Here is a 21,297-nt window from a genome sequence, read left to right as displayed (position 1 = left end):
ATCAAACTCATTAAAACAAAATAAGCATGGTCGCAGATCATTCAATGTTGTGACCATTCACTTGTTTGATGCAAATAGAAAAATTTGATGTTCAACATTTACCACACTTCTTCATAAGAGTGTGCATTTTTCATATCAAATTATTATTTTTAACACTTCATTTTAATAACAAAGAAATTTTCAAATTTGTGTTCGCATGTTGATAAAAAAATGAAATGTGAAAAAATCAAGAAAAAACAAGTTGTTAAACTTAAGATTTTGAATATTAAATGGAAAATGCTAGTAGTTTTAAAAAATATATTTCAAAAATTTGTGAAATACATCTTCGGCTGAAAAAAGTCACTTCAAAATAAATAAAAATTGCTATATGGGATAAAATTTCAGGTTTTGTGAAAAAAAAAAAAAAAAAAAAAAAAAAAAAAAAAAAGATTTGTTCCAAACTTTTTCTGAAATTATATCATAATAAGTCTTGTATTCCCATGCAAAAAATACAGAAAATTGTTTTAATTGAGAAAAATAAAAGAAATTATTGAGTGGAACAAATTTCATAAAGCAAAAAATTTCGTCCCATATCTCTACGAAAAATATACAAAATTTATAAAACAAACCAGAAATTTAATGTGCTCGTTTGATAAACACCCTCATCCGAGTGTTGAGGTCCATCTTGCTTTATTGAATGATTGGCATGCATAAACAAAAAAAGAGCCAATAAAGGAAAAAGTCCCATTAAAAAGTTGACAATTCACAAAATTTGTTTGTGTTTTTATTGAAAGTTTTTTTTATTTAATTCATTTTTTCAATTTCCTTGCAAACAATTAGTTTTTCTTTTTGGAAACAAAGATTATTTGTCCACATAATTATTCTTATTATCGGTGGAGGTTCAGATGCATTTTTTTATTGCGGAAAACCTGTTTTATTCATAAGTGAAATAATTGTGAAAAAAAAAGTAACGAACTGACAAAGTTTAAAATAAGCATTCCCAATATTATTGATTCTTTCAAGCATTCTTGCGATCTATTGATTCTGAGAAATAAAATATATTATGTGGGTGATTATTTTTGAAATCATAACTAATTTTTTAATATCGGTTTTTCAAACGTTGTTTGTTTTGGGGAAGAGATTTTGTATTCATATGCCTTAAATTTTCTTAACTGCTGTCAAAACAAATGTAAAAGCTCAAATAAAGCAAAAGAAATATTTCTTAAAGCCTTTTCACTTTTCAGTATTCTTTTGTTGATATTCAAGGGATATTTTCGAACCGAATTTTTTGCATGGAAAAATACGATATCAAAAATTATCACACATGTTCTATGTCTGTTCTTTGCATCCACTGGATTAAGAAGGAAATATAACATATTTATATAACATCAAAAATAGGTATTATCACAAATATTTTTTTCGACAAATAATTTGATTTCTTGGAAAAAACGTTTCAAAAAGGAATGCCAAGCACTTTATGAGACATTTTCATCTGAAGAATCATCTTGGAAATGGATATAACAACATTTTTCTGAGGTATTTGCAGTTTGCCAGCACTGCAAAAAAGCAAAATATATCAATAAAGGAAGGGGACATTCTAGAATCCTGAAGCGTCCAAAGGACAAGAAAAGTGTTTCCTGCTTAAAAAATGCAACTTTAGAGTCTTCAAAATTACCGATTTCAACAGTGTTGATGATCCTTTCGATGTTTTGGCTGGAAATCAAAGATTGGCAAATCGGGATGATGCTCAATGAATCTCAAATGACGATTGGATACTGGACTAGCGTTGCAACGTCGACTGCGTTAAATTTCTTAAATTACAGAAATAAAAATTGAAGGGACTGGCAAAAGAGAAGAAATCGATGAAGCGGCATGAAGGAGATAGAAATACAAAAAAGGTTTATAAGTCAATAAATAATACTGTGATCATTAATATGAATTTGTTCTCATTGAATATAACAATTTTTTGAATTAGGAAAGCAGAAAAAATTGATGTGGATATGGGTAATTCTTTTTGAAAAGTCGCAAATGTTCAATTTTCAAAGAAATCAAATATTTCATATCTTGATCTAATTTCAAACCCCTCTCATGTGACTTCACCAATGTGGAGGATAAATTTTGACAATGCTATTTAACACATTCCTGTGAAGTTGCATGAGCGGGAACCGAAATTTGGTCAAGATATGAAATTTTTGATTTCTTTGAAAATTAAACATTTGCGACTTTTCAAAAAGAATTACCCATATATGGAGCTGTCGAACGAAAAGGCAAAGAAGAATTAGGAAAAAAATTTGTGGTCATTGAACCAAATCGAAATAAAGAGACTTTGATCCCTATAATTAAAAATTAAATCAAAGAAGGAACAACAATTATCAGCGACGAGTGGAAAGCTAACACTTTTTGAGGAGGAATTGGTTATACACACGAAACCGTCTGCCACAAACTTCATAACATTGATACTGTTACGAAAGCCAATACGAATGCTACAGAAGGAATGTGGGCACATTTGCGATCATTTTCCCCAAGATATGAAGTGAGATAGCGATTTATTCCTGGAGTGCTTGCAACGTTCATTGTGAAAAGATCAGGTTTGCTATCCAACGGAAAATTCATGGAAAAAGCTATAAATGTTCAATCTGAAGATGAATTTGAATTGGAAATTGATGATGATGGAATTGATGAAAACGAAGAAATTCCTGATATTAATGATATTTTGGGAATTCAAGATGAAGAAGATGCTGAAGAAAGATAATATAAATCAGATAGTTTGGATTTTGATCTATTTGGAGCTGGAACAGGAGATTCTTCGGAATTAGAAAAAAAAATTATATTTTTGTGAAAATTTTTCACAAAATAACTACTTTATTTTATTACTTGTATGTATCATTTCGTGAGATGTTTCCCACGGAATATTAACAGAATCAAAAAATGGAACTTCCGTTATTAAAATTAAGTGAAAAAAACTTGAACGCGTTTTGTTTTCTAATGTCCAAAAGTGTATAAAGTGTGGAGAAAATTATCAGAATTCACAATTCATTTGAAATAAACTCTATTGCATTTATTACTATCTATTTTTTTTATCCGAATACTTTTTATTAAAAGAAAGTACCTTCCTTGTACATAGATAGATTTATTTTGTATAACTTTACAAACAAAAAATTGAAGTGAAATTACAACCAGGTGAAAACCAAAGGCAAATTTCATAAAATGCCCAATTATATAACAACATGTGTGTAAAAATAAATACTTGCATTTTCCTTCTCATTGAACAACCTTCTTAAATTGTAATAGTTTCTTGCAAAACTGATGAAGGATGGAGCAGCTCTTAGAAAGAGTTACAGCCAGTTGAAGTGCAGATCCGCGAAGATTGACAGATCGAAAAGGAATAAGAGTATTGTCCAACGGAGAAGAAGGAGAATAAACAGGAACGCATGCAAGCGTAATCAGAAGATAAGGAAAATAAGACTGAGTAGTCAAATAATGAATGATGCTGGGGTTGTAAGTTGCTATTAAGTTTAAGAGAGTCAGACATTGCGAAAGACAAGAAGACAGACGGAAGAATATCAGAAACGGCGGGTTGTCGATTATCAGTGATGTGGGGGGTGTTCCCATCTGAGGCGTAGCTATTGCCACGGCAGAGGGGATGGAAGACGACTGAGGTGGCGTAAAGACTTCAAAGAAGATGTCGCTGCTCTCCTTCTGCTCGGTGTCATTTGTGCGGAGATGGGTTGGATAAGAAGGAGAGTTCAGAGCAGGGCTCGGTTGATATGTTGGTAATGATCTGAGAGATGAAGTGTGAGCAGACTGTGAAGATGGTGCAATGGAACTAGGAGAAGTAGCTGAAGTGTCTGGCGCTCCCACATAAGAAGAAGAAGAGGAGGAGGAGGAGGAAGAGGAAGGAATCTCAACCATTCGCGAAGTGGCAAAAGCAGAATTAGCACAGCCAATCAGATCGTATGGAGGAATGAGCGGATAATGAGTGCCAGAATTCGAAAGCAGAAGAGATGAAACAAAAGTTGTGCTGTTTAGCAGCAGCTCTGCAATGTCGAGCCGAGCAATTCGTTTCGCCAGGCGGTTGTGTGGAATTAGCATCACGAGGAATGTCAGGATAGATGTGAGCATGTCAAACTGCGTCAATGACAGTCCACCATGTATTGGAATAATCACCTCAAACTCAATAATCTTGGTAGGAAGCGGCATTCGGTTAAGTTCATTGTTATACTTTGATTCCTCTCTCACTGTCTTTTGTGCTGGTTGCTTATCGACTTCAGCTGAGTTAATCTGTCCTCCAGAAAGCAGCGCCTGCTCAGCTGGCACTGATGTCTCTTGTGGTTCTCCTTCTTCGTCGCTTGTTGGAGAAGTTGAAGAATCTATTTGCTGTTCTGAAGAGTCCGATAGGCTGAATGGCGAATAGATTGTGGAGCGGAGGAGAAAAGCGCTGGGAGATTTAGACTTTCTCACGAAAGTGCGCAGCGTGTTGACAACGCTCTCAATGACTCCGTTGTCAGAGAGGACACGCACAGATGAGAGGTAGTGGTTGTCGGGAATGATGGATTTCCCTTTGTTCTCAATGGAATGTGTCAGCTTGTATTCAAGCATCCAAATACGTTCTTGATCAATCATTACTTTTCTGTCCAACAGAATCTTTTGCTCTTGCGTGTATTTTGATAAAGGCGGAATTGACAAGGAAGAAGATGTAGAAGAAGAAGATGATGATGACGATGATAGGGAAGAAGATTGAATAGAAGCAGAATTTAAATGTGGAAGAAGGAAGCTTTTGTGATGCAAAAACGATGGGCTGTTGTGTATCTCTCCAGAAGCGGAAGAAACAAGAGGTGTTTTCATCGATGGCCCGTAGTCCTGATACGTCCCCGTCTTCTCCACTCTGATCGAAACACTACTGTTCAGCATGAGCTCGTTCTGCTTTGCCATCAAAGGAATACTGATGAGATCCCAAACTTTGTTGATCAGCAGTGGCCACACAGACTGAATCTCCTTCCTCTGCCTTTCTGCAAAGATCGACCACGACCCCATCAAGCTCTGCGGATACTTCCACCGAAGCGCATCGTCTGTGGCTGTTGGGCGGAGCAGCTGTGAGAGTACATGGAGCGTGTGGCCATTGTTGTGGATGAAGAAGGACAAAGACGATGGCCAGTAAGGATCAGCCACTGGAAAGGCAACACTCAGTGAATGAAGCGAGGGAGCAGGCTGAACCAACGAAAGATATGGCTCAGATGATGAGGAGTTCTGGACGGGCTGAGCAGATGGAAGCATTGAAGGCGGATGGATGACTGGAAGCGTCAAAGAAGTGCCAGGCTGATTAGACTGCTGCTGTGCTGAAACAGAGGAGTGCAATTGTGATGCACCGAACTGCGAAAGCTGGGAATTCAGCTTTTGAGTCCTTTTTTGGAAAGCAGCTGTTGCGACTGCTGAGCGGAAGATACCGTTGAATTCGACGCTTATGCGAGACAGCTTAGTCGCAGCCTCAAGCACATACTCCATAATTAGCAGCACTGAAAAGAAGGATCGCACAGACAGCACTTCAAAGCGGGAGGCGCCAACAGCTGCGATGAAGGAGAACAGATCCACACTCGCAGAAGAAGGCGAGTGGCGGTGCGGAAAGTGGGCAAAGAGCGGCTTGGCTGGAATGGAAGAGGGCTTCACAGGAGAAGCACGTAGACGCGACCGTTGCTCCCCCATTGATGAACGACTCCAAGGCGATCCTCCACCGCCCCATCCACTTGATAGCTGTGCCTCTCTCGAGTTCACAGACGGTATCTTAATGGTCAGCTCGTTTGGAGCAGAAGATGATAATGGAAGCTTAGCAGCATCAGCCATCTGTGCACGTGCAGTCTTGTCGATGTTGTGCAGGTCAGTCATCATCAAAATAGAGAATGGCTGAGTCTTTCTGTTCACAGGAGAATACGAGCAGAGCGGCGGACGCACAGAAAAGGAGAGAGGAGAAGGACAAACAGAAAACACAGCAGGATCGATGAGAGAAATGAGAGTGCCCCAAAGCGATGTGCCGTTGAGGAGGAAAAGCATGATAGACGCATGAAAACTGTATGGATTGGCAAGAAGCAGCGGGACAGTGACAAACTGTGCTGGTGATGCCAGATAAAGAACGTTGTTCCGCTCAGTTGCCAGCTCTTCGTGCGAGCGAGAGAAGGAAAGGGCGTTGCGTGCTTGAATTGGGAGAATGTTCCGATCGCGCCCTTCCAACTGATGCACAGCAGGGAAGAACTCACCCGCTGGCACAGAAGACGCAACAGGAGATGCTACAGACTTCTGCACAGACGGCAGCGCTGCATTGTACAGAAAATGAGAACCAAACCAGTCGAGCATCAGTCGCGATGAATGAGGAATGGACACACTTGGTGGCGGACGAACAAAAGCAGGCCTTCGATGAAGAAGATAAAAGCTCTGGTCGAAGTCTTCGTTGGATACAGCAAACAGAGCAGATGCTGCGTTGTGGATGCTCTGCCCAGCAAATGCATCAACCATCTGCTTCTGCTTCAGATCAGCGGCTCCAAGCAGATCACAAGGAGAGTCAGCACTGCTGCTTCTGCTTCTGTTCTTCTGACTGTTTCGCAGTGGAGACTGAACAATTGGCGAGAGATTCCTTCCTCTTGTCATTGCACCAGACTCGCTGTCATCGCGTGATTCCTTCGAAATTTGGTTTCTTTGCGGAGAAGTGTCCTGTACTGCTGCATCTCTCCTTCTGCCCGTTCTGCCTCTGGTGAACTCTTCTCTCATTGATTGGTGTCTGCTCAGCGACTGAGGTGATGATGAGCGTGAATGCGACGAAGGAGGGACGACAATGCCATGCTCAGTGTCCAGCTTCATGTATGACGCTGCCTGCTCTTCAATTGTCTGTGGATCGCGCTGCAGATGAATCAGCACTTCACGTGTCACTCTGGCAAAGAAGGAGAGCGCATATTCAACTGGAGAATAAGCTAATCCTGACGAGATGCAGTTCGGCATTGAAAGAGGAGTAATCCCACCTCCAAAGCCGTAACTCACAGGTGGTGGTGATGAGATGGCATATCCCAACCACACGAGAATATCGACCAGCCAGACAGGATTGCCAGTGTCGCTGAGTGTGTCAGGAAACGGTGACACTTCATTCACCATCGGCGCAGCTGCATTGCTTTGATAAGGATTTCCAGACGAAGACAAGGTAGACTCTGAATGTTCCGTTGACTGCAACGATGAGTCGAGCGTCAAAGAGAATGGTTTGCTTCCGAATCCAACAAACAGCTCTTTGCGATTGGCTCGAGGCATCAGATGCGGTTGGCGCATCAAAAGCTCCTTTGAGTTGGGAGAAGTGTCTGAACATGCATGCGATGACACAACCATCCTCAGAACAGGAGTGTCTGAATGCACCGAGAAATGGGAAGAGATAAAGTGCGGGAACAGCTTCTTGTTCGGTGGGCCTTGCATCAGATAGAGTCTCTTTTGCCTCTGCGCAACCTCTTCGTTGCTGTGCTCCCAGGCATCCGCTTGGCCTTTCTCGAAGTAGGATGCTGTGAGCGAAGAAGGAGAGCAAGGAGGTGGAGACAACGGATGCACATACGGCATCTGGTCAAATGGATCTTCACCGGAAGTTGGGATGGCTGATAGATGCATTCGCGAGGCAGACTGCTGAACATGCGATGTTGTGACAACATTTCGGATGTATGTGGAGAAGTGGATGAAAGGAAAAGAAAAGAACAGAGGAATGCCAGAAAGAAAGCCGATTGAAGAAGGAAGTAGACTCGATCCAGAAGACGAGTTGACAATCTCCTCCAATTCGTAGTTCAGCTGCGAAGTGAGTGACTTGCAGTGCGACAGAAACTGGAAGACAGACAGGAGATCAGCCTGTGCAACACGAATAGCACGAGGATTAAACACAACAGAACGCTGGGACGAAGAAGAATTGGTAGATGATGAAGCAGCAGACTCAGCTGTGGAAGTGGTAAAGACAGGAGTTGATGTGGATGTTGAAGTGTGCTTCAACGGGAACATGTTGCCTGAAACACTCCACACAGGAAGAAGCGGCAGCCCAGAAAGAGTGCCACTCCAAAGCCATCGTCCTTCTTCTGTTTCCCCTGGTTTGTCTGCACTGCCAGCCATTCCCTTTGAACCAGCTGCTGTTCCTGATGATACATTCTGGTTCAGATTCTTCTGTTGGTAGCTGTGTGGGAATGGAGAGGAGCTCGGGGGCAGAAGAGGCATTGGCGATTCTCTGACAATCGGAGGCGAAGAACGTCCCATCAGAAGCTGTGCTTTGTTGGCTGGGTTCAACAACCGTGGAACAGAAAGCGACCACCAGCCAGACAGAATATCTCTCATTCTGTTTGTCCCGCCAAATACATTGAATGTGTTCACCTGTACAGGCGCAACAACCAGCGAATCGCGAGTGGTGAGCACAATCTGTGGCTGCTCAGCAGACGAACCAGCAGAAGGCATGACAGGCGATGAAACATTGGCAAACTTCGAAGAGGCCTCTGATGGCATCACTGCTGCGATGCTACCTGGAAGCAGCGATGTTTCAGCGTGCATCAGCTTCGACGGCTTTGGCAGGTCGAACGCTGTTGAGTCACCTGTTGTGTCGTCAGAGGAATAGCACATGGCCTCAGTGAAAGCGAAGAAGCTGCACAGCAATGCAGACACAGTGTTCTGGTGATGGCGGAACAGATGCCCAGCCAGTGCAGCACTGGTCTGATCCCAATGAGGAAGAAGGCAGTCTGTGAGAGAATGGGAACTCTGATGCTTTTTCTCTTCATTCAGCGAGTTTTGTGTGATTGGATCAAAAATTCCTGTTTGAGAAATATTGCGTGATTTGCTGTGTCTCTCTTTTTTGCCAATGAAATAATCTTCTGATGAGTCAGCCTTCAGAGAAGAAACTCTCGAGGGCGACGAAACATCCGCTGGTGAGTTCATCTGCGATCCCTTCAGAAACGCCGAGATCGACTTGTTGGCAGTTGTCGATGAAGTGACTGCAATGGCTGAATTGAACTGCTTTGGAGGCATCCTCTTTTTCGTTTTGACCAGCGACGCAGGGAAAGGCAACCCCCATCTGAACACAACATGATACAGATGCTTGCTCTCCTCACTTGCCATCTCTGGATCAATCTGCCCACTTCCTCGTGCGTTCTGCTCACGTGCCACTTCATACATCGTCTTTGGCGACAGCTTTCGCTTGATCTCCTTCGCAGTCGACGGGTCGAGCAGGTCCAGCGGAAGCTGCTGTGCAAACTTGAGCCACGAGCTTCCGTGTGCCCCGCCGATGTTCTCGTAGTACATCTCAAAGAATGTCGGCACAACGCGCACTCGTCGGTAGTCTTCTGTGTAAATGGCAAGCGACTGACGGGGTGTCCAGGGAGTGTGGTGCCTGACGAATGATAGGACTGTCTGGAGCGGATCGTTCATGATCAGAGACGTGTTGTGCATGCAGATAAAGGCAGACACCATTGGCGAGTGGGGATATTCGTGGGGTATCCAAAGCGACAGAATGGACGTCAGACGCAGCATGTGTGCTGGCAGCGAGAAGATCGAAAGACGCACTTGCTCTGCAAATACATCGCGCCAGTGCTGCATCGTCGATGTTGGCATTGGCACAGTCACTTCCTGTGGCAGCTTATGTTCTGCTGTGTTGCCTCTGCCATTCGCTCCTTTTCCATCTTCCTCACCTGGCCGCAAAACGTGCAACAGTGGCTCCGGCCGGTTAATGTCGAGTCTGGAAAGCTTTGAGGCCGAATATGCAGAGTTTTGATTGTCCACTTCTGAGGAATTGCTGGCAAGAGATTGGAAGGTTGGTACCCATTTGGGGTTTTTGGATCGATTTGTGGGAGCTTCGTCTTCTTCTCTCAGAGATGATGGCATGCCAAATTCGATGGAGGATCCGCCAGCTGCCGCTGTTGGAGCTGTTCTGTCAAAAGGAGAAGGCGGGAACGTGATGACTGGCTCAAATAGATTGCAGTTCATAGACAGACGAAGCATAATAAAGCGGAGTCTAATCAATGCTGGAGAGTGTTTGCGCTTTTTGGCACGGACGGATGACTGCTCAGCAGAGATGTGAATGAAGTTCTTTGACGAGGCCAGCAAAGAAGGATGAATGGCAGATGGGATTGAGGAAGCAGAGGAATCTGGTGAAGGAATACCCGGTGTTGAAGCTGATGAGGGCAGAATTGACTGCTTCTCTAATGTTGCAATTGCTTCATTCATCATGTAAGTTCTGCTTCCGCTGCTTGTCGAAACCTCTGTCAACACTCCATACAGTGCAATGATAAGCACAATGTGATGCTCCACATTCATCACGCCGAAGATGTTGTTTCTGTTGTGCATCGAGCTGTCTGGCAGAAGCTCTCTCAAATTCATGTCGCTTGTCTGATCAGGAATGAAGCATTGCCCGCCTTCCAGCAGATGAACATTTCCTCCTCTCTGATTGATGTACGGGCAGACAGACAGGCACTCAAGCTCCAAATCAAGCAACCCGGCCAGAATCACAAGCAGAGGGCTGTTCAGCACATCTCTCTCTCTTCTTTTCATTTCACTTCCTTTCCTCCTTCCTTCTTCCACTCCGCTCCTCTTTCTTGAGCTTGGCAATCCGCCAAAGCCCAATCTAGGCGTTGTATTCGAGTTCTGAGGGAACATCTTTTCATACGCTTTTTCGAATGATGAAGTGCGCTCAGCATTCAAATAAGCATTTGGAGATGAGCCTTCATCGAGTCCCACCGAAGAGTGAGGAGGAGAAGATGTGGAGACATCGAGAAGAGACGAGTCAGCTGTGGATTCAGTCAAGTAGCGCGCAAGGATTCTCTTCGATAGCAGTCCAATCATCATGTCCTGCCTGGCAATAACTGTGGAGAGTGGTATAAGCAGAAGTGCTGCCATCAAATCCACCAGCCTCACATCGCTCGGAGTGAGTGTGTCTGCTCCATCGATGTGCAGTTGGATGTCATGTGAGTCAGATATCTTCATCACCCACAGCAGAACACGGCAGATCGATACAAACATCCCGTGTCTGCATGTGAATGCTGGTGATGCACGGTTTGTCTCGTACACATAGAACATGCCCTGAAGGAAGCACTCGATGATGAAAGAGATAACATGGGGTAAGTACGGATAGTCATCCTCATCTGCCTCAAGCGACTCCTCCAGCTCCTTCGCTGTGCTGGGCACGTGCTCGTGGATGGTGCGTGACTGCGCCTCGTAGTTCATCTGGATGCTGTTGTGGAAGTGTGACAGCTGCGGTTCCACCAGAATCATCCGCGTCTGGCTCGTCTGTTGCTCCAGCTTCACAGAATTCACAATGCCGTAGTTGAAGAACTCGCTGTTCATCAGTGAGATCACCATCAACGTTGTCGTCGTGTCCAGCTCATGCAGGCTTGTTGGGAAGGACAAGCGCTGCTGAGCAGCAGGTGGAACAGCAGACGGAGGCAGATGGCTGTTTAGCACATCCCTCGATGTCTGCATGTAGGACTCTACAATTGGCATGTGTGGGATGGAGCTTGAGCGGCTGCACGAGTACCACTGCGGTGCCTGATAGGGATCAAAGCCATATGGAGAGGAAGACTTCGAGTCAGACTGGGACTGAGATTGAGATGAAGAAGAGGATGATGCCGAACGGTATGTGGGATACAGATGTCCACTGGGCTTTTCTCGTTTGGTTGACTTGGTTCCTTCCTTTGATGCAATGGATTCTTTGTTCTTTTCCCAGGCGCCTCTTGTCTCTCCTGCGAAAAGTGTGTCTACATTCTCGAAGATGGGCTGAATGGAAGGAAACAGGAGCCACGAAAGCAGCGAAATCACAACTGATGACGTTGTGCATAGGAGACCGTGCACAAACTTCCCAGGCAGCACAGGAAGAGGCGGAGTTGACAGAATCAGATGGATGTGGAGACGCATGTTTCTGTACGTCTTTGCCAGGATGTGTGAGCGAGGCCTCTTCGGATCGATTGTCAGCGTGGTGGAAGAAGAAGCGACGGCTGCACTCGATATCTGCCGGAAGCCCAAAGGCTGGTGCATTGCAGGAAAGATAGGCGAGTTCGAAGTCAGACTGGAATTCGAAGAAGAGGAAGAGGAGGAATTAGAAGGCTTTTGCTGTGTGATTGCGGGTGGGTCGAAAATGGTTGCCTGATCAGGATTGTCTGCAGAAGGGAGATCAGGCATTGACGGTACCGTTGGCAGCTGGGCATGAGGATTCATATAAGAAGAAGGAGTTGCTGATGCATTCCCCTTTTGCTGTGCTGGATGGGCATCCAAGTATTTGTCTGTTGTTAACGACTGTGCACTGATGCTAGTGCTGTGCTGCGTAGATAGCTCAGTCTCTTGAATGGACAAGTTCTGTGTAGACTGGTCCAGCTGCGACACGCCCACCGAAGAAGACGAAGAAGCTCCCTGGGCATCTCCATTGAGAGTTGTGTGTGTGCCCACGTTGTTCCCTCCTTCAAACAAGTAGATGAAATCTACGTCTTCTGAAGTCATCCCCCTCTTCATCGGAGACTTCCACTCTCTCACACAGCTGCACTCCCCTACCCCATGCAGCACACAGCACAGCCCGTCAGACAGATGAGTGGCACCCCAACGCGACCGGCCGCCAAACAGAACAGCGCCCAGACAAGGTAGCAGCTCTCGTGTGATGTGCTGGACGATGTTGAGTGGTGTGGAGAGGAGCACGCGATGAGGCGCTTTCAGATGCATGCAGACATCGCTGCCCCTCACCCGCACTCCTCCTCTGCCTGAACGTGAGTCGTGGCGCAGCTGCTGTTGAGATGCGCCCATCCCACGAGGCGTCTTCGGTGGGTCCAAAAAGGCAGGCGCTGTGTCCATCTGCCCTGTGGGTGAGAATGTGTGGTTTCTGGCTGAGAAGTCGTTGTCTGCAGAGGCATCGCTGGGAGAGGTGCTGATCTGCAGCAGTCTTTTTGTTGATCCTTTTGGTGCATCGTGTGGCAGATACTTGGCAGCAGACAGAAAAGCGAGGTGGTTAACAGGAGTGAGCGGAGCATTAGCCTGCTGGGCGCTGATTGAAGTGTGTGTAATGACTGCTTTCACAAACAGGTTGCGTGTGACTGAAGAGAGAGAGGCAGACTGGCCGAGTGACTCGACAGACTCGATGACGGTGTTGAGGCAGTCGATGGCAGCTTTCTGGATGTCAGACACAAGCTCAGCATATTTCTTCACTAATTCCCGTTCAGAGGGCACATCTGCGACGGAATAGACAGGAGAGATGGATGGAGTGAAGGAGCTGAAAGAGGAAGAAGAAGATGAGGAGGAGGAGGAAGAAGAAGAACCAGGTGAAATGGCTGTGAAGGAAGAAGGGGCAAAAGGAGGATAATAATATGAAGAAGAAGCACAAACATACGAAGACGAAGAAGAAGATGAGACAGAAGAAGACGAAGAAGACTGCAAAGATGCAGAGGAAGAGCCCTGATCAGCAGACATAGCAGCAATTGCAGCCATCTGCTCAGCTTCTCTGACCATCTTTCTGTGAGTCATTCGAGCAGCAAAGAGGATGTGCGTGATGGTGTTGCGGGGGAGAACAGAGCAGCAGGGGCAGAACGAGAGGAAGGGGAACACGAAGGAGAGGATGTGGTGCCAGCGGAGGAAGCTGGTGGGGCGTGTGGTGTGCTTGACAGAGGGGTCTTCAGAAAGAGAGGAGAGGATTTGAGAGTAGACAGGAGGGAGACGAGAAGAAGAAGAAGAAGAAGAAGAAGAAGAAGAAGAAGAAGAAGAAGAAGAAGAAGAAGAAGAAGAAGAGTCGCAGGGCGATGTGGGAGAGAGCTGGGAAGCAGGCGATGTGACATAAGGAGAGAAAGCAACGGGGATGTTGAGGTGGAAGAGAGAGTGAGGGTGCTCCAAAGAGAAGCAGGAGGAGCAGAATGGACGAGGAGAGGTTTGATGCTCATCTGGGCATTGGAAGAAGGTCGCAAAGAAAGGCGCGACAAGCTGCACAAGTTCATTCAGCCAGACTTCTTCTTCAAAAGGAGCGTTTTCTTTCTCTGAGACATCTGGCAGCTGGGCAGTGGAGGCAGAAGGAGCATCGACCATGCCAGCAGAGGCAGATGTGGTAGAAGATGAGGACTTTTTGAGGGTTTTGCGTGATGTGGCTGAGGAAGGCGCTGAAGAAGAAGAAGAAGAGCCAGAAGAAGAGGATGATGATGAAGGACGATATGCCCATTGAGGACGAAATGTGCCGTTCCAAAAGGAGCCGATGATGGAGGAATAGAGAGCACGTGAGCAGCATCCAAAAGTGCGGATGAGGTGTGTGCAGCCATGGATGGCTGTGAGGAAGAGACGGCCGACTTCGAACCAGTCGATGGAGAGGAGAGAGAGCGACTGGCGGAGAGAAGAGGAGCGCAGAGGAGTACTGAAAGAGGATGGCTGTGGACGCAGGGAAAGGGTGGAGGCTGAGGCAGAGGTAGCGACTTGAGGAGGAGGAGAGGGAGAGTGGAAGGAGGAGGAGGAGGAGGAGGAGTGCTTGAAGGATGAAGAGGAAGAGGAAGAAGAGGATGTGTTGTTGTTATTGAAGAGATGGGGGAAGATGGGAGAGAAGGAGGAGAGATCGAGTGGAGAGAGATGATGCTGCGAATTGGCATCTGGAAAGATCTCGTTGGAGAAATAGCTTTCGTTCTGGCTGAATTTTGACTGGCTGGTGGGTGTTGTGTTAACAGATGGGAAATAAGCAGAAGAGGCAGAGGAAGTCTGACTTGAAGAAGAAGAAGAGGACGAAGATGAGGAAGAAGAAGAAGAAGAAGAAGATTCTACTGCTTCCTGTGCATACATCGCCAGCTCCTCTTCAAACAGAGCGACCTCAGCCATCATGCCATCCACAGTGAGTGAAGGGACAGTGAGAGAGGCAGGAAGAGCAGGGACATGGACAGTGCAAGCTCTGATGACACAGGCGTTGGCGAGGGCGAGCATCAGCGGGACAGCCTCAGAGAGATGCATCCATCGGCACACGCCCCACCGCACAGCCAGCCACGTGGGGATGGGAGGAGAGGGGAAGAGGACAGGGGGGAAGAGAGTGCGGAAGGTAAGGGCGCTGGCGGTGGTGTCCGGGAGGAGGTTGAGGAAGGAAGGGTGGATGCGAAAGTGGGAGGAGGAGGAGGAAGAAGAGGTAGAAGAAGAAGATGATGATGATGAGGAAGAAGATGATGAAAAGTAGCTGGGGCTGGGGATGCCTGGGGGCATGTCTAATGAGAGCGGATAAGAATCCATTGTGATGAGGTTGATTGGACGAAGAGTAGCATTTCTGATGGACGGGACAGTGTATTGTGAGGAAGAAGAGGAGGAGGAGGAAGATGAAGAAGAAGTGGATGAAGAAGGAGAGGGAGAAGGAAAGAAAGAAGAGGAGCCAGAAGAAGTGGATGTTGAAGTAAATGGAAGAGGAGCAAACAGAGAAGAAGGTGTTGAAGCAGCACCAGCAGCAGATGATGTGGATGAGGAAGAAGAAGAGGAGGAGAAAGAGGAAGAAGCAGAAGAAATGTTAACAGGAAGTTTTGGAGGAAACGACTGAAGAGAAGGCAGAAGCAGGGAGCAGAAAGAAGGGAAAGTGCTTATAAACACAGGTGACTCAATCCACAGGTTGTCGTATGGCATGGCTGGATACCCCAACACCTCATCTGGCCGCTCAGTCCGCCAAATCCTCTCTTTCTCTCTCTCTCTCATCTTCTCCAGCTCTTTCTCTTTGTCTTTCTCTCTCCCTCTTCCACGCAGGTTGTATGAAGCATCAGCAAATGGGGTGCTGCCTGGAAGAGGAGAAAGAGAAGAGGAGTAGCCGATTAAACTGCTGGGGAAACGAAAAGAGGAGGAGGAAGAAGAAGAGGATGATGATGAATAGCCAGAGGAAGATGTTGGATTCTGAGAATAAGAAAGAATAAGAGGAAGAAGATTAGGTGGATGAGGGAACAAAGCAAGCGGTTTTGTTCTGGAGAAGAAGAAAGGAGTGAGCGAGACAACACCTGAGCGTATGAGAAGAGAATAGACGATGTAAGCAGAAAGGAAGCCATCGTTGTCGCTGATCTGCGGGTTGAGCAGCACTCTTGTGAATGACCTGACAATCGTCGACACTTTTGCAGACATGTCCGGCGATATAACATCGTGTATAGCAAATGTCTCATTCATCTGCTTATCCAACTCTCTCTGAATGGGAATCATTGCCGAGACAGACGGGCGCTCAGCGTATGCAGTGCTTGATGGATGGAGCGTGCGGGTGCTGGCAGCTGCGCGGACAGGGCGCATCGGATGGGCAGAAGGAGAAGAGTGTGGCGTGTGCTCAAAGAAGGACAGCTCGTTTGCATCCGCTTTTTGTGAGAGTGGCTGTGGCTGGATGTGATGGAGCACGCGGTGTGAGTATATCAGCAGCTCCTTCGGAATGCGCGTGGCAGGTGGAGGAGGGACAATGATGGGCTCTGGTGGGGCGATGGGCGCTTTGGATTGGGCGAAGCGCTGTGATGGGTCTGTGAGATAAGTCGACTCGGAAGAAGGGCCAAGAGAAGGAGGAAGATACGATGATGAGGAAGAGGAGGAAGAAGAAGAGGCAGAAGAAGAAGAGGTGCTGACTTCAGAGAGAGAAGGTTGGAGGAGTGGCTGTGAGGTGGACTGGGCAGGCTCAAGAACAGGGAAGGCGCCTGTGCCAGCAGGGGAGCTGGTGAGAGGGGTATGAGGGGATGTGTGTGGAGGGTTGGTGTAATCAACAGGCTCATGGATGACAAGTGCTGCTGTTTGTGTCTCTTTCAGCTGGGGCTGCTGATTGGATAGTGGCTGTGTCATCAGAACAGGAGGATGGATGACGACAAGAGGAAGAGGCCCTTTTTGCTCTTTCTTTGCAGGGGCTGCAGCTGACGGGGCGGATGAAGAGCTGAATGAGGTGAAAGCAGAAGAAGATGGTGAAGATGAAGAAGCAGAAGCAGAAGAGGAGGAGGAAGAAGAAGGCTCAGCTGCACGTGCAATCCCAATCTGAGTCTTTGGGAGAGTAGACGTGGAAGAAGCAGTGAGTGAAGGGGTGGATGATGTGAGTGGGGCAGTAGACGCAGCAGACTCTGCCGTGGAGATTGTGGCAGTCGATCTGTCCAGCGACGAGATGGCGCGGCTGTCGCTGGTGTCTGCTTGAGACGTGAGTGCCTCAGAACTCTTCAGCGTCCCACTCTCCTTCCGCTGCGAGGCATCTGCGGGGCTTTCCTTGCCTTCGAGCGTGGTGATGGTGTATGTGCGCTCAGATTCGCTTCCTTTCTGTGTGTCGTCCTCGTCAGCGCTCTTGCTGCTGCTGAAGAGGCTGTCCTCGTTGCCTGGCGTGCTCCCAGTTGACCCTTCTTTCGCCCCGCTGCGCAGCTTGTTCGTGTCGAATGAGCGCGAAATGCTGATCATGAAGTCTTCGCTGTCTGAAAGCATCTTCGAGTCGCCTTGCTCCTTTGACGTTGTGCTGGCTGTCTGCTTCGACTCGCTCGAGTTGTGTCTCCTCACATGCCTCTTCATCCCTTCTGCCGCATTGAAACTGCCGGCTTTGTTCAGATCTTCTTCTTGCTCTGGTTCATGTTCCATCTCCTGTTCTTGTTCCTGTTCTCGCTCTTGCCTTTGCCTTTGCATTTGCTCTTCCTTTTGTTCCTCTCCTCTTTCCTCTCCTTCTTCTCTTTCTTCTTCTTCTCTTCTCCTCTTTTCTTCTTGTTCCTCTTTCATCTGCTCAAAATAGAGTGCACTTTCTGCTCGGTGCATCGCCATCATCCGCTTTGCCTCTTCTGCTTCCCACTGAAAACTCTCCTCTTCTTCTGCATCATCCTCTTCCTCCACCAAATACTGCCCTATCTCCTTCTCTTCTCTCATCAGCGACTCTTTTTCAATATTCTCTTCTGTTCTTTCAGTTGATGTCTGTTTGTCTCCTTCGCTTCCTTTTATCATCTTCTCCTTCACTTTTCCTTCTGCTTCAGTTTCTGCCTCTGTCACTTTGTCTTCATTCTGCTCTGCTTCTCCTCCATCCTCTGTCTCATAGTCAATCTCCAGCTCCACTTTCCTCTCGAGCCCTTTCTCTGGTATGTCTATCTGAATACTCAGTCGCTTCTCAATCGAATAGACTTCTTTCTCTCTCAGCTGCAACCTCCCTTCATCTGTCACATGAAGCTCCGGAAGCGACTCATGATGTGTCAGCTGTCTGAACTCTTCCTCCTCTGCCTCCCTTTCGTGTGATTCTTCTTCTGCTTTTCCCTCCTCTTGTGGATGAAGGCCGTCCTCTGTTCGTTCACTCGTGTTGTTGTCTGACACACTCAGCTGTGTCTGCTTATCCCCCGTTTTGTTTTCAATATCATCCAATTGTTTTTCCTCTGTTTCAGACAGTTTCTGTTCTGTTTCCTTCGATGTGCTTGTCATGTCTCCTCCCTCAGACGGTGTGGCAACATCTCCACTCTGCACATTCGAAGGGAGTGTGTCGTATGTCTTCCTCCCTTCGTCCATCAAGGCTTCTCTGGGAATCACAATCAGCCCCAAAACTGTCCCGCTCTCGATCTCGTACTCTTCTAACGTGTACTCCTCCAGCAGCTGCTCCCCCTCCACCGTCAGAATGACCAGCTCGTGGCTCAGCTCTTGTCCAGCAAACTCTTCTCTCTGCTCCAATTCTGCGATCAGCCTCTCCTTTGCAGACAGCACAGTCGCATTCCGATTAATCTGGAAGGAGATGACACCTCCATCTGACTTGTGGAAGTTGAGGGTGATTTCAGTCAGATTCGAATCTTCTGCTTCTTCTCCTTCTCCTTTCATTTTTTCATTGTCGTCTCCATTCTGATTATTTTTGCCCATTTCTTCGTTCCATTTCTCTTCTTCTTCTTCTTCTTCTTCTTCTTCTTCCTTATTTCTGCCATTTATTTCTGTGTCTTCTGTTTTTGTTCCTTCAGTGTCTATCTCTGACATCATTTCTCCATGTTCCATCAAAGTGCTCTGCTCATCTTTCGATGAAGAGCCAGTGTTGTCTGCTTCTTCTTTGTTTGTATCTTCATTTTCTTCCTCTCCTCCTTTTTCGTCTTCACCTTTTTGAGATTCCTCCTCTTCTACTGATTCTGTCAGCATCTGTTCAAGAAGCTCATCTTCATCATCAATCATCATAAATCGTTTTCTTGCACTTTCTTCTTTCCTCTTTTCTTCTTCTGTATTTGTGTCTACTCCTTCATTTTCAGTCGAAGCAGAACCATCATCGTTTGTTTGTCCATTTTTTGCTTCTCTTTCAACATTTCCATTTTCATCTCTCATTTCTTCTCCTCCTCCTTCCTCTTCCTCGTTAATCTCCTCAATCACTTCCAATTCCTTCTCTTTCTGCACATCAGCAACAGGCACAAACGAGTCCAAATAAGACAAAGGCACAAACGACGTACACTCTGCTGCATTCACCTTTGCTACTGGCATCATCCCTTTTGTCGCATCATACTTTCCCTTCTCAATGCTGTCATACAGCCCCATCATCAGCCTCCTCCTCCGCTCTCTCTCGTCCTCTTTCTCTTCTTTGCTCCTCTGCTGGTCCCGCCTAATCCACGTAAAGTCAGGCAGCTCAGATATCATCGGCATCTCCGAATACTTCTGCGCTTCCTCCACAAACTCCCCTTTTTTGCTTGTCTCGTCTGTTTTGCTTGAGCCTCTCGCTGAGTCTGATCCACTTGGCTTCTTTTGAGTGCTGTCTTCAGATTTCCCATCTTCCTTCTCGTCTCCGTCTGTGCTCTTCTCAATGTCTGCCATGTTGATATCGAGTATTATGTCGCCACTGCTCCTTTTCCTCCCATTTGCAGCTGGTTGCTGTTTTGACTGCTGAAGCAGCATCAACGGCGCAAGGGTAGATCCCGTCTTCTTTTCCTCTTCTTCGCTTTTCTTTTCGTCTTTTTTCGGCTCCTCACTCTGCCCTTCTCCGATGGTTTTGAGCTTCTTTTTTGATGGCTGCTTGCTCAACGCCTCGTGAATCTCCAACTCTTCCTCTTCCGTCTCTTCCTCCTCTTCCTCCTCCTCATCGTCGTCTTCATCCTCAACTTTTGTGAGAAAAGGTGAAAATGTGAACGCCTGCTTATGTGCAGAATGAGAAGAGTTCCCAGGCGAAGGAAAAACAACAGGCGAAGACGGGCGAGGTGGCAGTGTCTTGGACTCAGCGAAGCATACTCCTCCGAAAGCACTTGTGGAACTTCTGAAAGAATTCCCAGATGAACCATCATTGTCAGCAGATGAGCCCTTTTCAATGTGGATGCCTTCCTTTCCTCGCTCCTTCGCACGCTCATTCAGCCACTCCTGGAGTTTCCTCCTCTTCGCATTCAGCGTCTCCTCCTGCTGGTTCCACAGCACAGGCTCGCGCAGCTGGAACTCCTGGTGGGCGATGGGGATGTTGTTGTCCAGATCGTTGAACGCTTGCTGGAACTTCTGCCCTGGATTGAACTTGGTGAACGTGTGCCGCTCGACTGTCTGCATCACAACGAACTGGTGGTTCAACAGCTCGGGCCATTGGAACCGGTTTTCTGGATCCTTTTGGAGAAGCCCTTTTAGAAATGATGTGAATGTGGGAGACATTGTTGCTGGATATTGCACCTCATCCTCTTTAAGCTTCCGCTGCAGCGATATGAAGTTATCTGCTTTGAATGGAGGCTCGCCAACATACAGCTCATATAGAAGGGCACCAAGCGACCACAGGTCTGCTTTCCATGTGTATTTTTGCTCGTTTGCGATCTCGGGTGCCATGTAAAGTGGAGTTCCTTTAATTGAATGCTTTTTTGAGTTCTTCTGCTCGATGATACACGCAAATCCGAAATCGCACAATTTTATAACTCCAGTTGAGTCAATAAGAATGTTTTGTGGTTTCAAATCTCTGTGAATCACATTCTTCTCGTGAATATATTTCAGCGCAAAAACTAGCTGTTTGGTAATCCAGCGAATTTCAGATTCTGAAAATGATTTGTCTTCATCCAGCAATTTAGAAAGATCACTTTGAGCAAAGGGAGTAACAAGCACAAAATCTGTATCCGTTTCAAAAAAATCCAAAAATTTGATAATATTCTCATGCGACAGCGATCTTAAAACATCCACTTCTTGTGCTAATGGTTTTGTGTCTTTTGATTTTGTTCCAAACTTTGAAATATATTTCATTGCCACAATATTGCCGGTGTATTTCAATCTTCCCTAAATAAATTAAACATTTCATATGTTCAAAATTAAACGCAACATTTAATAAATAAATGACTGATACCTGGAATACTTTACCAAAAGAGCCCTCACCAATTATTTGGATGATATTGTAATTAGACTCCCTGTTTTGATATATAGAAGAGGCCATCTTAAACTACAATTTTAGTTCCTTTCTGTGATTTTATTATAAATGTC

The 21,297-nt window shown here is 46.3% G+C and overlaps 1 protein-coding gene across 1 annotated transcript; it reads right to left on the bottom strand.

Annotated features, from left to right (window-relative positions):
* Window positions 1-3,093: 3,093 nt before the first annotated feature.
* On the bottom strand, window positions 3,094-21,250 carry MONOS_10393 (putative Serine/threonine-protein kinase TIO; the record flags this gene model as incomplete). Its single annotated transcript, XM_067862840.1, has 3 exons — window positions 3,094-12,985; window positions 13,055-21,096; window positions 21,164-21,250. The coding sequence occupies 3 exons, from the start codon at window positions 21,248-21,250 to the stop codon at window positions 3,241-3,243; spliced, it is 17,874 nt and encodes a 5,957-aa protein (XP_067725776.1). The 3' UTR covers window positions 3,094-3,240.
* Window positions 21,251-21,297: the final 47 nt, after the last annotated feature.

The sequence above is a fragment of the Monocercomonoides exilis genome, assembly GCF_001643675.1.
Source record: "Monocercomonoides exilis strain PA203 chromosome Unknown scaffold28-1221067, whole genome shotgun sequence".
Taxonomy (NCBI): Eukaryota; Preaxostyla; order Oxymonadida; family Polymastigidae; genus Monocercomonoides; species Monocercomonoides exilis.
This window is presented reverse-complemented; position numbering and strand designations above follow the sequence as displayed.